General features: G+C 42.6%; 1 protein-coding gene across 2 annotated transcripts in view; it reads left to right on the plus strand.

The window, feature by feature from the left end:
• Positions 1–8,729, plus strand: part of Dapk1 (death associated protein kinase 1) — a 177,961-nt gene extending 169,232 nt beyond the window's left edge. For both annotated transcript variants that reach the window (XM_003475059.5, XM_013158313.3), the window contains exons 23-25: positions 712–832; positions 2,943–3,131; positions 6,207–8,729. In XM_003475059.5, the coding sequence (XP_003475107.1) occupies positions 712–832; positions 2,943–3,131; positions 6,207–7,439 (1,543 nt within the window). In that variant the 3' untranslated portion in view covers positions 7,440–8,729. The remainder of the gene's footprint in view (positions 1–711; positions 833–2,942; positions 3,132–6,206) is intronic.
• The last annotated feature ends 6,815 nt before the right edge of the window (positions 8,730–15,544 follow it).

The following is a 15,544-nucleotide window of genomic DNA, read 5'->3' on the forward strand; positions in this document are numbered from 1 at the left end:
AGCAACATAGTACGATTACCTGTGAAAGGAAGCCAAACAGGCCCGGAAATATCGCTTTCTTTTTGTAGCACTCTGTGAGGGCTAACTGGAATCCCAGGGGCACTACACTGGTTCCTTTGGAGAGTAGTACCCGATGACTTTAATCACCTGTTAGGTCCCACCTCTTCAGTGTTCCACAGTGGTGCACACTGGGAAGTTAACCTGAAACACATGAGCCCTTGGGAGATAAACCACATCTGAATCAAGCATTCTCCATTAAAAACCAGTGAACTGGGTGTTAGTAACTTGACTCTTGAATTATCCGTTTGAGACAGCTGCCTTCTTTCTTCCCGATGTGAAAATGAGTCTTCTGTGAACATTTTCATGTGAATGGTGTATCTTTAGTACTCTGTCTGTCTTTAGTCCCTCCACTTCAGCAGTGTCACTTGTAAGATGAACATATGGGCCTCACCTTTCCTGCTCAGGAGGCACTGATGTGTTTCCATAGTATATTCCTGCTGCTGGTTGGAAAGCCAGTGGTCCTGTTAGTATGAGTGAGAGTGCATGCTTATATCCCCAAACTATACACTTAAGAGTGACTAAGCAGAGTCCACCAAACAGAAAAGCCAGAGATGCTGCAAGGTGCTCCAGTGTGGTAGGAGCCTTGGACCCTGCTTGGAAAGACCTGAGGAAGTTGACTCAGGGCTGATGTAGCTCTTGCTCTTGCCCTAGATTTGGGAATGATCTCCACATTTCAAATAAGTTGTTTGTGCTGGATGCTGGAGCTTCTGGGTCTAAGGACATGAAGGTACTTCGGAATCACCTCCAAGAAATTCGGAGTCAAATAGTCTCGGTGAGTCTACCCTGCAGGGCCCTGGATCTAACCTTTGCTGTCATCAGCAGTGACCCTGGAACTGGCCTCTCTGCTCTGTCCTCTTTATTAGGTTTGGTTTTCAGGGGATGCCTTCACAGTAGGACCCAGGACTAAGGGACCACATGAATGTGCTATTAGCATATTACTCTGCATTGAGGCAGGACAGGAGAGAAATAAGAAATAGGGCCAGGTGGACCAAATCAGAGTGCCTGCAGTTCTTACAGCTTTACATGGTTTAAATGCAAATTTTCTTTTTACAAATTGCAAAAGGAATTGTAAAGTGCTTTATCGTGGAATGCAAGAAAACTCAGAAAAAAAGTCATAAAATTTGTCAAAGGATCATTTTAGGAAATTCAGAAAAGTTGGACAACACTAACAAAATCTATTAAATGATGTAAAACTATAGATCAGAAAAAATGGAATAAGGCTGTGTTCTTGCCAGAGGTAAGACATTAAAAAAAATGCTTCATTTTCCCAAGCTAAATAAATTTTCTACGGTTCCAATTAGCATCTGGCGGAGAGGATGGTTGGGAGTTTTAATCTTAAAATTTCACTAGAAGAAGAAGTAAAATATATGATAAGAGTTTGTGGTCAGGAAAGTTAAAGTAAGACTGTGTCAATATAAGTCACAATCATTAACAAATTTAATAAAAAAACAGTGTTTAATTTAATGAGGGCAGTATTTGCCTAATAATTAGGCACAGCTGGTTATTTGGCTGTAATAAAGTAAACCTGATTATCATAACTTTCCATATTACCTGAACATTTATGGATTAAAACTATTGAATGGTTAACTATAAAACAATAAATATCTCAAATAGTAATTTGGAAAATGTATTTTTAAAATAATTTAGACATGAAACAAACTTTTAAAGAAAGTTTACAAAAATCTATCAGTCTTCAAAGAAAGTCTGCTTACTTTCATAGCACATTTAAAACCAAATCTCTGGCAGTAAAGATTGATAAAATTAAAAAGGAAAATAGACTAAGGAAAATTAAAATTAAAAAGGAAAATAAACTAGGGGAAATTATCAGTGCATTTGACACATAAAGGATTGCTTATTCGTAATTAAAAAGCTTTGTAAAAATGGTAAGAAACAGAAAAAACATGCTAAAATAAGGGGAAGATGCTGCACTGCTCTTAGGAATGTTCTCGCCACACAAGCCCAACTCTGACTAGAGTAGGCTGTGACACCTCTGCTGTCCCGCAGAGGTACCTGGGGTTTGGTTTCCACCCAACACCAGGCTTTGGCTCCACACCTGCACTCAGGAAACCCTTTCCTCTTGCACAGAAATGTGATCCATATACCCAAGTAGGCACTTCTGCAGATAGGAGCAATCTGGCAGGCCTTGGGGAACCAGAGCCCCCAGAGCAGGTGGCTTACCATCCCATGTTTGCATAAAACCTCCTTCCTCAGGCAGCATAGAGCCGGGGAAGATCTTGAGCTGGGTATGGTACAACCCCCCACCAACTACTGAGGACTAGCAAGTGGAGCCCCCCAAATAAACGTCTCAGATGCTGAGAATTTTATACCAATTAGGGATTGGAATTTAGGTAACATGAAACTTGATTGGAAAAGGAGCCCCCCAAGTAAACATCTCAGATGCCTAAGAATTTACCAAGAATTGGTCTATTCAAAATAACAGCTCAATAACAATCCCCATGAACACTGAATTTACTGGTTAAAATTCCGCAATACTGTTGACAATGATATTCATTCTCTGTTCTCTGTTCCTCGAGTACCCATTGCCAGAGTGGAACAGTGGAACATGTCCTATGGGGTGTAAGGGAGGGGGTGAGCAAGCAAAGACAGGGGGAGGGAAGAACTGAGCAAAAATGTGATGAATTACAAAATTTCAAAAATTCCAAATCATAACTCTGAAGACTTACCATCTGTTTATCGAGACAGGCAGAGCTCAAAAGCTTGTCCAGAGCTGTACATTTGATAAACAGATTCTCCCCAAAGATGTCACCAAGGCAACAACTGCCCCAGCACTCGCCAGCAAAGTGCCATCTCACTGGGGTCATGAATGCATGGTGTTGTATGCACTGGGCCCGGCACTCACTGTACCCCACTGCATGCTCTAGGGCTGCCCCCCCATGACTCACCTGTGCGAGAAAATCATTTCCATACTGCCATCCTGGAGGAAGCTCAATGGGCCCAATCAGCTAATGTCCCTGCAGCAGTTTGTATATGATGTGCAAGACCAACTGAACCCCCTGGCCAGCGAGGAGGACCTCAGGCGCATCGCACAGCAGCTCCACAGCATAGGCGAGGTATGTTCCCTGTGTGGTTGGGCCGTGGGGCGTGGTGTAGCAGGGACTTGATGTGCTCCAAGTCCAGGGCCTTGAGGGGGACTGAGCCTGAGGCTGCAGAGCAGACAGAGCCTCATCTCTCACAGTATTTCCAGGTGTGCAGCTGTTACTGTCTCAGGTAGTTCCCGAACCTGCAGCTCTCTGCCTCTCCCTCATCTGAGCACTGCTGTTCAGCTTTCTCCATTTTGCTCTTGTCCTCCAGTTCCTGTTAGTTAGGGGCACAGAGTCACTGGCCTGGGTGACTGTCCCCTTACCTTTGCAGATGTGATAGTTTCCAGCTCTTCCTGGTAGGCCCAGGCTTGTGGTCCTCTGTGGTCAGGTCAGGAGGATCTAACTCCAAGATGACTTCTTGGTCAACAAAAAATTGAGAAAAGGTGATGAGTTATCCTCAGGCAGACCATTCTGGAGACACTAAGAAGAGAGAAAGTGTGCAGAGCGCAGACTGATCGTAACCCTAAACACACTTAAAACCCCAGATGCCTTCTCAGGATGACAGAAAATAGGACTTTTTACTTTTGGTTGTGTAACATTCAGCACTGGCATTGGCTGCATGTCCTCATCCCCCAGAAGGCGCATAGCTTCACATTTCTCCATCCTGTGAAATTAGGGGCAACATAGGCCAGACTGTGCCAAGAGCACCCCTTACGAATATTAAGAACTGGAAGGAGAATATTGAATCCAGAGGCTCAAGCTGCCACGTCGTAGACATATTCATGTGAGCCATATATTTTGAAACTAATACTGAATCTGGAAGCCAGTGACCGAGAAGAGCCACAAGTGGTGATTTAATTGGCCTTTAAAATATCCAATAAACAATAAGCAAATCTGCTGATTCCCCAGCAGTACTGTAAAGGGATGATGCGGAAAGAGACAGTTGAAGTCAAGCCTAAATTATAAGACATGGCTGGATATAAAATACTTTAACTTGTTCCTTTGGTATAATAGTCTTTTATTTTACCAGCAATTCCTAGATCCAGCACATGAATCGTTAATTTGATATCATATCTTTCTTAAGTAAACGAACACTTAAAAGAGGAAAAGAGAAGGGAAGGCCCAGTGGCACAGCCTCACTTTACTGACTCCAGCCTCCTTCATTTCTGTTGCTGCCTTCTGGGAAGTGCTCTGCATACCGTATGCATGTATTCCCCTCACTTGTCTTCTGGTTCAGGATCCCACAGGGCACATGGTAACCTGCTCATCTGCCTGATCTCTCCCAAGACCATGAGTCAGTCTGTGTCTCCTATGACCCTGAGGTGACAGCAGGACTCAGTGTGAATGGTGATCTACAAAGTGCTCTGTCAGGAACCACATAGATGTGAACTGTGCCCTTCAGGAATTTGCAGTCTAAGAGTCAAATACAACAAAGCCATATAGAGCATGAGTCAGAAAAGTCTAGCTGGGAAGAAGAGCAGTGTGGTGGTCCACCGGTGTGCTGCCTGTGAGGAACAAGTCATTTTTATAGAACTAGCCCAGGGCAGGGAGGAGGCAAAGGAAAAATAACTGTTCCCTAAAAGGAGTTCTGTTTCTTGTTACTTTTTTTTTCTAACTTTGTGTCTTTTTGTTTTTTAATGAAATAAACATGACCTGTAGAGCTGAAGTGCCCTCTAGTCACCACTTCTGATTTCTCTCCTTTTTCTGGGGTGAACTGTCTTCAAGAGGGCACATCTTTCCAGACCTTTTTGTATGGAAATTGATAGAATTGTGGGGACCAGCGGCAGCTGAAAAGATAAGAAGTATGAAATATAAGTGACCTTTATTTTAAGAATGCAGGGATAGACCCCCAACACCCTGGGGCGCGGCATCCCCCCCCCCCCCCCCGGTCGGCGATCTCTCCGTGGAACACGTGGAGTGCAGGCATATAAGCAGCGTCGGTTTGGGGTGGAACCTAAGGGGCATTAGTGATGCACAGGTAGCCCATTGGCACTCGTTTGGCGCCAAAGGTAAATTCCTAGGGATGGGGAAGATACAGTCACAGGTAAGTTCCTAAGGGTGTGGAAGATGGAGCTGGTAAAAAGGAGCTCCATCTTCCCCACCCCTAGGAATTTACCTCTGGCACCAAACGAGTGCCAATGGGCTACCTGTGCATCACTAATGCCCTTTAGGTTCCACCCCAAACCTAGGCTACTTATATGCCTGCACTCCACGTGTTCCATGGAGACATCGCTGACCCCGGGGAGAGATGCCGCACCCCAGGGTGTCGGGAGGTCTCTCCCCGCATTCTCAATATAAAGGTCATTTATATTTCATATATTTCATATCTTTTCAGCCGCCGCCGGTCCCCACAGTTCTATCAGAAATGTATTTAAATTTACATAAATACATATTATGTGACATACATTTTGTTAAAAAATTCAAGTCTTTACAGAAGTTCCAAGGATGTTATGAACTCAAATATACTCTGTCTTTAAAGTTGATTATTTGGATTTTGCAACACTTGCTTTTAGGTTTCTTTCCTATTCATTCACTGATTTATTTTTCAGACAGCCTCGCATTCTAGCTCTTAATACTTTAACGGTATTTCCAAAGAGGAGGACATTGTCTTACATGACCCGGTGTGATAGATAATTGTATTTCAGAAACAATAGCATCGATACAGTACTGTACCTGAAAAAATAGTCCTCGTACAAGAGATTTTTGCTTGTTCTCATAACTTCTTTTGTAGCATTTTTATTCATTTGTGTATTTATTTTGGGATTCAGGATTCAGGATTGTTGCATTTGTTTTCCATACCTCTTCTTGCTCTTTTTCTTTTTGCTCTTCTTGTACTTGTCTTTTGTGTGTGTATATCTTCCATTGTGGTGGGCTTTCTGACATTCAATGGTAGTTACTCCTCAGAATCACTTTTTGCTATTTTCAGGCTGCTATTTGAGGATCTGTGCTTAGTTTAGAGGTGATCCATGTAAGGGTCCTGGGTCATTTCTAATGATGCCTGCTTACGATTTGTTGCTGGGCTTGGGCCCTCGTATGCTCTGGGTGATGGATCCTCATGGCATGGATTCCACTCTTACTGTGACCTTGTGTCATTCCCTCTGGCAGATTAACATCATGCAGAGTGAAACGGTACAGGATGTACTGCTCCTGGACCCTCGTTGGCTCTGCACTAATGTTCTGGGAAAGCTGCTCTCAGTAGAGACACCCCGTGCCTTGCACCATTACCGGGGCCGCTACACCATGGAGGACATTCAGCGCCTGGTGCCTGATAGTGATGTGGAGGAGTTGCTGCAGATTCTGGACGCCATGGACATCTGTGCACGGGACTTGAGCAGTGGGACCATGGTGGATGTCCCTGCCCTGATCAAGACTGACAACCTACAGCGCTCCTGGGCTGAGGAAGAGGATGACATCATGGTGTATGGCGGAGTGCGCATTGTCCCTGTAGAGCATCTCACTCCTTTCCCTTGTGGCATTTTTCACAAGGTGCAGGTGAACCTGTGCCGCTGGATCCACCAGCAGAGTGTCGAAGGTGATGCTGACATTCGCCTGTGGGTGAGTGGCTGCAAGGTCACCAACCGTGGGGCTGAGCTGTTAGTGCTGCTTGTCAACCATGGCCAGGGCATTGAGGTTCAGGTGCGTGGGCTGGAGACCGAGAAGATCAAGTGCTGCCTGCTGCTGGACTCCGTGTGCAGCACCATCGAGAACGTCATGAGCACTACGTTACCAGGGCTGCTGACAGTGAAGCACTACCTGAGCCCACAGCAGCTTCGAGAGCACCATGAGCCCATCATGGTCTACCATCCCCGGGACTTCTTCCGAGCACAGACCCTGAGGGAGAGCTCCCTGACCAACACTATGGGTGGGTACAGAGAGAGCTTCAGCAGCATCACCTGCTTTGGATGTCATGATGTCTACTCCCAGGCCAGCCTGGGCATGGACATCCATGCATCAGACCTGAACCTCCTGACCCGTAGGAAACTGAGTCGCCTGCTGGATCCACCTGACCCCATGGGGAAGGACTGGTGCCTTCTTGCCATGAACTTGGGCCTCCCTGACCTTGTGGCCAAGTACAACAGCAGCACTGGGGCTCCTGGGGACTTCCTCCCCAGCCCCTTGCACGCGCTGCTGCAGGAATGGACCTCCTACCCAGAGAGCACTGTGGGTGTCCTTGTGTCTAAACTGAGGGAGCTGGGGCGCCGGGATGCTGCCGACTTTTTACTGAAGGCCTCCTCTGTGTTCAAAATCAACTTTGATGGCAGTGGCCAGGAGGCCTATGCCTCAAGCTGCAACAGTGGCACATCTTACAATTCCATCAGCTCTGTAGTTTCCCGGTGAGGGAGGCCATGGCTTGAGCAATGCCTCCATGACTGCAGCAGCAAAGGGGCATTATCCGTCCTTCCCTGGGGTGCTGGGGCTTCCCTTCCTGTACCTGCATCCTGAAGATGCCCCCTTCCTCCTCTTCACCATGTCACTTCCTCCTCTCCCTCACACAGTCTGTGTGTGGCTGGTCTTTCTTATGCAGTGCACGCCCCATCCTTCACTTTGGCCACTCAGAAACCTGGCTCCTGCCTCTCAGTGTTTTGGACACTGTCTGTGATTTACAGTGCTTTCCTTCACAGTTTTATTGGAATTCCAAACTTTTCAGTGAAATTTTTAAACTACTTTATTGATTGTCCTTTTAAATAAGGAAAGAAAAGTGCACATTTATTTGCAATGTGTATTTCTTATACTCTGTTCTTAAACTAGCTCCACAGCTTCTCTCTTTTGTATTTGTAGGAAACTGATGCTTGAACCCCACTATATGATTTATAAATAGACAATGTGAGTGCCTTTTGCAGAAGAGGGCGTGTTTGAAATCATCTGAGTCAGCCAGGAGCTGTCACCAAGGAAATGCTACCTCTCTGTCCCTTCCGTATGCTGATTATCACCAGTGGTGCTTCACCCTGAGTGTTTTTATTTTGGGTGGGAATGGGCAGTATCTGTTTTTTGTGTGTTTTTGTTTTGGCTTGGTTTAGTTGGCAAGAAACGGGGAGGAAGGACTCTTCCTCTAGGATGATTTTATGACCAGTGTTATCGCTGTGAGATGTTTTCCAGTTTGCTTTTGTTGAAACATCCATATGAACATGCACAAAAAACTCACAAACTGTCATACTTTGTCATTTTCCTCTCATCTCAGGTAGAAAGTTGACACAGTTGCAGAGTTGTGGAGACCTGTATAAAAAATCAGAATACCTGGACTCGTGATTTGTGGCAGTCTGTTTTAATTGGTATATAGCAGATAGTTTCCACATTTAGATCCTGCTTGGATCACTTCTTATACTTGAAGTCTTAAAAGAAAGAGAGGAAGCAAGTTTTCTTGCAGTGATTTCAAATTGTAATAGAATTTTAGATTAATATGAAGGAACATGTTTTAATTCTGTCCCAAGGCGCATGTATGTTACTGTTATATCATCTATATATATCTATATATAGGTATCTCTCTGTCTATCTATATATATATATCTGCGCACTATGTATATACTTATATATTAATACTGGTATTTTTACTTATCTGTAATATGTCTTTGAAGAATTAAGTTTGTTTCCCTTCCTTTTTTAAAAAAAAATATACCATTGCTTATTGCATTGGGTTTGTGGGGTTCTTAATTCAAAACAGATTGTCTTTCTTTTGGTTTTCGGTGCCAATACCCTATATAGTAAATAGAAAAAAGTGGTAGAAACCTTGAAGTCATTAATCTAAATCCCTAGGTTTCAGTTTACTTAGGTGTTTACTAATTACTAAACAGGCAGAGTAAAAAGATCATGAATGATGTTCACATTCTCCTGTCTCTCTGTGTCTCTCTGTCTGTCTGTCTCTCTGTCTTTTTCAGATAGGGTCTCCCTGGGTAGCTCTCATTGTAATCTTTCTGCTTCAGCCTCTTGAGTGCTGGGACTACAGGCAGGCACTACCACACCTGGCTTATTTTGATTTTTTTTAAAAAAGACGCTTTCCATTTTCCTTTAATGAACCAACTAAATAACTTTTAGTCTTCACAGTTGCCAAAAGGTTTACCTTTCTGAGCTCAAGCTATTTGGGCCTGGAGCAACAAAAATCCCCCAGCATAGGACACCTGTCCTCATGTCATTTTTAAAATAGAAACCACATGTGCCCCAGGCCATCTACTAAGGACTCCAGGGCTATCCTGCCTGGCCCAGTATGTGATGACAGCTTGATACCACAAAACTGATGTTGAGTGAAACCTTACCATCCCCCAGAAAAAAAAACAAAGGAAAAAAAAAAAAAGACTTGAGCAAAAACTACTAAAATGGTAGTGATTTTTACTATGCAGGTAGGAATACAGATCATTTTGCATTGTCTGAATTATCGACAGCAAACAATTTTGTAACTGAGAAAAGAAATATTAATGAATAATCTACAAATTGCGCATAGGTGTACCTATAAAAGATGACACAGAACATGAGGTTTTCTTAAAGAATGGAACCTCCTCCTCTTGTCCAACTCCATCCTGAGTGTTGGACTCAGCCCCCCTCACTGCAGTACAAATTCACATCAAAGGGTCACAAAGATAGCTGTAATCCAGGGAACGAGGTTGCCCCTCTGCAGCATCTGTGTGTTATATCCTAGTGGATGCTTTTGATTGGATAGGGCCCATACTGGGTCAGAGGAACATCTCTGGGAATCAGTGGTTGAGCACAGAGTTCCTATGACCCTTGGACCTGTGCTCCTGAGTTCATGCAGGGAGGTGCATTTCTCTCCCAAAGGTACTCAGTTAACAAGAGGGAGGTGGAGAGAATATTGGGCAACTGAATGAAAGGACTTCAGGTCCCAGCATAGGCATCTACCCCTGTGATTCTGGAGCCCTTCTCCTAACATGTTGAAGTCACACTCTGCCTTACATTGTAAGCATCTAGGGCGTAAGGATCACCAAGCTTATGTCCCGTCACAGGTTCTGTCATGTGAACATTGCCAGGGGCAGTGTATGGATTTAGGTACCAGGAACTCGAACCAGGTCAAAAGCGTTCAGCAAAGCCTCACCATGTGGTGCTGGCTGTACCTTTTGCAGGAGGAAGAAAACAGGCTGTAATTCAATCTCTGTAACCATAGTAAGAATCAGGATGTGTGTTGCTGGGTGTACACACCTATAGTCATAGCTATTTAGAAAGCTGAGGCAGGAAGATAGCAAGTTCAAGGAAAACATGGGCAATTTAACAAGACCTCGTCTCCCAAGGTAAAATTTAAAAAGATTGAGGGTTTAATGCCCAGACCTGGAAAAAGTCAGCATGTACAAGTTCTTAAGAATCAAAGAGCCATTCATGGGACCTTTTCTTTAGAGCTGTGAAATGTACTTGGAAAGCATGTTCCTCATGACCAGACTGTGTTCCAGGACCAGGCTGTTTCCTGGAGTGCTCCAGGTCTCCAGTATGGATGAAAGAATCCCAGGGACCCAGGGATGCATCAGTTGAAGGGAATTTCTGTGAGTTCTGATTAGATTCAAAATGTGATTCCCCACATATCTGGAAAGTATCATAACTTTCAGGCTTTGTGTAAAAATGAATTTAGAAATAAAACTGAAGAATTGACAGAAGTTTTACTGTATAGTTGGCCCATCAATAATGTTCATGCCAGTTATACTAAACCCTGATAGTCTGACTCCAGGAAAACCACTCTTACTGTGATGTGTGGCGTGATTCTTTATGCCATGGCCATTGGGGCCCGCCAGATGTAAAACCTAGAGAGTAGCTGGGAGACTGGCGCCCAGGCGTAGAAAACCCTCATTAACAGAAAACACAGCTTCAGTTTTACAAGATGAAAATGGCCTAGAGATGGACACTGGTGATAATGTATATGTATTGCTACTGACCTGTGCAGTGATAATATTTAAAGTGGTATATTTTATGCTATCTCTATTTTACCACATTTAAAAGATAAAAGGTGAAGAGAGAAAACTGGAACCTCAGTGTGTCAAGGTAGCAAAATAGAATAATGAACAGAACCATCCATGATGTGAGATCAGCCCAGCAAAGCAGAAACCTCTAAACAGAAGGGATTAAAAAAATGGTGGATTGCTTCTTTGAAAGAATTTAATACTTTTATTTTTTTAATGCAAAGGAAGTAAGAGTTTACTTCTCTTTTTGTTTGTAATTAGTTTTCCCTCTAAATTCATTCTTGGAATAGCACCATAGACTTTGCAGGACACATTCCAGATCCCCAGACAACCACAACAGACCATATATGACCATATCTCTGCCATGTGTTTTTACTATGATGTGATGTGTGTATATATGTATACACATGCGAATGTGTGTCATGAATATATATGTGGGCATGTCATGAGTATGAGTTTGTATACATGCATAAGAATATGTGTATGTGTGTGCCATGCATATAAAGTGACCAAGTTGGTGTATGTGCATGAGTATATGTGTATCAATGCGAGTGTGTATGTGTGTACATATGTATGTATTCATTTGTACACATGCATGCAAATGTTTTGTGTGTCAGTACTGTGCATATTTGTGTGGAGAGAGAATCTATGCCCTTAAAGATTTGTTTTTCTGGCTAGAACCTTGATAGTCTCAAATTCAGTTGTGCATGTGTGCTGCCCACCATTGAGGTGAATATCAGGAAAACTTTCTTCCACCTTATGCCATCAGCCCAGATATCCTTGAAACTCAAACTGAGGCTCCAGCCCCAGTGAAATCTTCACAGAGTAAACTTTCTCACGGCCTAGGTTGAATACAATCTTTTGCCTTCCAAAAAAGTGCCAGATCAGAGATACTTCCTCCAAACTCTTATGATTCTGAGGCTGATCTGTGCAGAAGACATGGAAGCCATTTGCTGACGGTAGGGTTTGTGCTCTTGTCCCTGTGTTGGTGCCCCTACCTGGGGCCAGAGCAGTGTTCCTTGGCTTTAAGCCAATTAGAGCAATGACAGTTTTTTTTTCGGTTCCAGATTTTCCCTGTAGACATATTTTAATGTAACCAAAATTGTATGGGTAGTACGGTTTTATACTCTACTCTTTTTAACTTACCATAATGACATATGTATTAGTCAGTGCTATTGGAAAACTGCAGAAACAAGTTTTAATGTCTGCATAATAGTATCATGTGTTGTATCGCAATGTATCTAAGTGTGTCCTCCTATGAAACACGCAGGCATTTTTCACCACCATAAGTAGAGCTGGAATAAACATTTTCACACACATTTATTTTAGTATTTTAAACTGTACATAATTTTTTTTCCCGCTGGTGGCGTTTGTAGGAATTGAAGCCAAGAGCATGTGCAACGTAGGCTGCAACATTTGCAGCCCAAAATACGATTTTTGTAGTTTGAGACACCACAGATAAAATTCAAGGAGAGAAGGTATTTATTGCTGAGCAAAAATTTCGTATGTTTCATATGTACCCCCCAAGAAGCAGTTTTATTAACTAACACATTTTATAAAACATTTTTTTACAAATTAATTGTGATATATAATAACATGTTAATATGTTTTTAGCAAAAATAGAAACAAACTTCAGTTTTTCCACCATCACAAGACACTAAAATGATTCATCAATAATTATAGCCGGGTTCAAAAATTTTTAGCTTCAGAACTAGCAGGACTACTGAGTGGTACAGTGCTTGCCTACCATGCACAGGGCTCTGAGTTCAATCTCTCACACCACAAAGAAAATTACTGCCAAAGTTCTGTCAGCATACAAGATTGTTGACAAGTGTCAGGAGCCACTGTGAAGGTTTTGTTTCATTCTTGTGAAATGTAAGCTACAGAACTCACTGACGTCTCAAACTGTCTTGTCTGTTGAATTACTGTAATGCTTACTGAACTGTAAATGCAGTAAAAACCTACTGTCTCCAAATTGGGGTACCCTGTAACCCAATATTTGGGTACCATAACTCAAAAAAATTGAGGTGCCCTGTGTACTCCACTGTAGTGGTGCCATAATCCTAAAACTTATCCCAACCTTATTCCCAAAATTGGGATTCTCCCGGTCCCAATATTGGAATACCATAACACTAAATCTAAGCCTAAAATCATGCTACCCCGTCCCCAATATTGGGCTCCATAACACTAACCCTAGCTTCAAAGTGGGAGTATCCTAGGAGACAGTATTAAGATACTTTTCTAACACTAAACCTACCCTAACCCAAAGTCAAGGTGCAGCACATCCCAATATATTTGTGCCATAACACTAGCCATAAGATTAACCCTAACATTACTTCTACTTCTTGTACCCAATATTGGGGTTCTCTAAACCTAACCCTAACTCTAAGCTTACCCCAAAGTTGGGGTACCCACTAACCAATTGTAGGGTGGCAAATTCTTAGTCTAACCCCTAAATTGATTTGTCATGTTCCCCAATGTTGGGGTGCCCCAACCCTAAACCTAAAATTGAGGAACCTCGTATCTCAATATTGGAGAGCCATAACCATAACTCTGATCTAACTCCAAAGTCTTGATACCTCTTAGTTCAATATTGGGGTGCCCTAAAACTAACCGTAACACAAAATCAAGGTACTCTATTATTGAGGTATCCTAATCCAAACTTACCTTCACTCTAAACTCAAAATTAGGATACCCCTGTACCTTAATTGGCCTTAAACCTAACAGTATCCCTAAACCTAAACCCCAAATCATGGTACTCCATACCCCAATATTGGAGTGTACTAATCCTAATACTTCTAATTATAACCCTGACCTCAAATTAACGATATACCCCAATATTCTGAAGCCTTAACAGGAACCCTAACGTTAAGGCTAACCATAAACCTAAATCAAGCACCAAAACTGGAGTACTAAGTTTTGGGTACCCAAATTGGGGTGCCCTAATTCTTGGTTTAAACCTAACAATCCAAAAGTTGAGGTACACTGTAATACAGGACTATCTCTAAACCTTATCCTAAAACTAAACTCAAAATTGGGGTTCCCATTAACCCAATAATGGAGTACCATAATTATAAACTCAGACCTAAGCCAAAAATTAGGATACTCTGAGCCACAATATTGGGGTACTATAAATCTAATACTATCCCCCAAAATGAGGTACATCATACCCAAATCTTACACTAACACTAACCCTATTTGACAAGTCTAAGAACCCCATACCAATAATTGGGTGCCCTGAACATAACTGTTGTAGTCAGGGGTTATGAGGACAACAATTAAATCAGGACATGAAATTTATATTGTTATTTTATGATGGTCACCCAGAGTTAACACAAGAAAATGCAGGAAATTACCCACAACACTAATGACAGAATGTTTACCCAAGAGCCCTAATCCCATAGCAATGTCCTAAATGAGTCCAGAGCTCATGACAGTGCCTCCCAACTAGTCCAACTGGAGATCTAGAGCCTTTGAAAAGGATTCACACCAGTCTGTTTTATGGGTCCGTGCTGTGAAGGCTGAACTGTCAGCGGTGGAAGCTAGAAAGTCTGTGCCACAGAGATGAAGGAGCTATGCTGGTAGGTTGAGGGTTCTACACTGCAGCCAAGAAGTCATGATCATAATAAAAACCTGGGCTGTCCTATAAAGCACCACAGCCATTCTCAGCAACATGGAGGTCCCGAGCTCCTCTGATGATAAACACAGTCGAGTGCATGCCTGGAAGTCAGCATGATGTGTTGTCCAGGAGATTAAGTGGCACGTGTTTTCCCTTCCAGAGCCAAGAAGCAATGTTTGATGTAAGGACCAGAGCAAACAGCAACATATGGGAGGACCCACAGTGCCTCAATGCCTCCTTTCTTCTCCACATCTCTATGCTGACAACTTTCCTCAGGTGGAACATCTCCGCTCAGCACCATGGTTACTGAAATGCACTGGCGTTAAGTTGACCACCAGTTTTTAATCTACAATAACATTAACTCTAATCCTAACCCAAAAATAGAGGTACCCCATATTTCAATATTAACTGAAATTTGCAGACAGGAATATTTCAGGCTGACTCTTCAAAACAAGTAAATGAACACTATTTCCTAACAGTTTGTCACTTCAAGACGCTAAATTTCTCAGTGTTTGGGTATACACTAGATACAGAGAGTGCAGTTTGGGTATACTTGTTAGAACATCTGTTATCTCCAATACTGATTTTTTAAATTTAATTTTTATTCTGAAGGTAGTAAAATACAACAGAACAAGACAGAACAAAGCCAACTGAGGCAAGGCAGTGAAATTGGTATAAAACTTCACAGCAGGATACCAGGATAACAGTAAGAGCTACCATAGTATATCTCATCATTTTCACAATAGTTGTCCATTCAATCAGGTATAGCAAAATTAAGCCAACAACAGAACATTATAAAACCTATCAAAACAGAATATTGAGGAGAGCAAAGCAAAACAGTGAAAACAATATTTGCCTTCAAACAAAAGATAGAAGGAAATCCCCCATATATGCTATACTGCATATGGTCATCCTCCCAAAAGATGCTCAGACCT

Source organism: Cavia porcellus, unplaced genomic scaffold, assembly GCF_034190915.1.
Source record: "Cavia porcellus strain 051 isolate PalLab524CR breed Dunkin Hartley unplaced genomic scaffold, mCavPor4.1 scaffold_2, whole genome shotgun sequence".
In the NCBI taxonomy this organism is placed as follows: domain Eukaryota; kingdom Metazoa; phylum Chordata; class Mammalia; order Rodentia; family Caviidae; genus Cavia; species Cavia porcellus.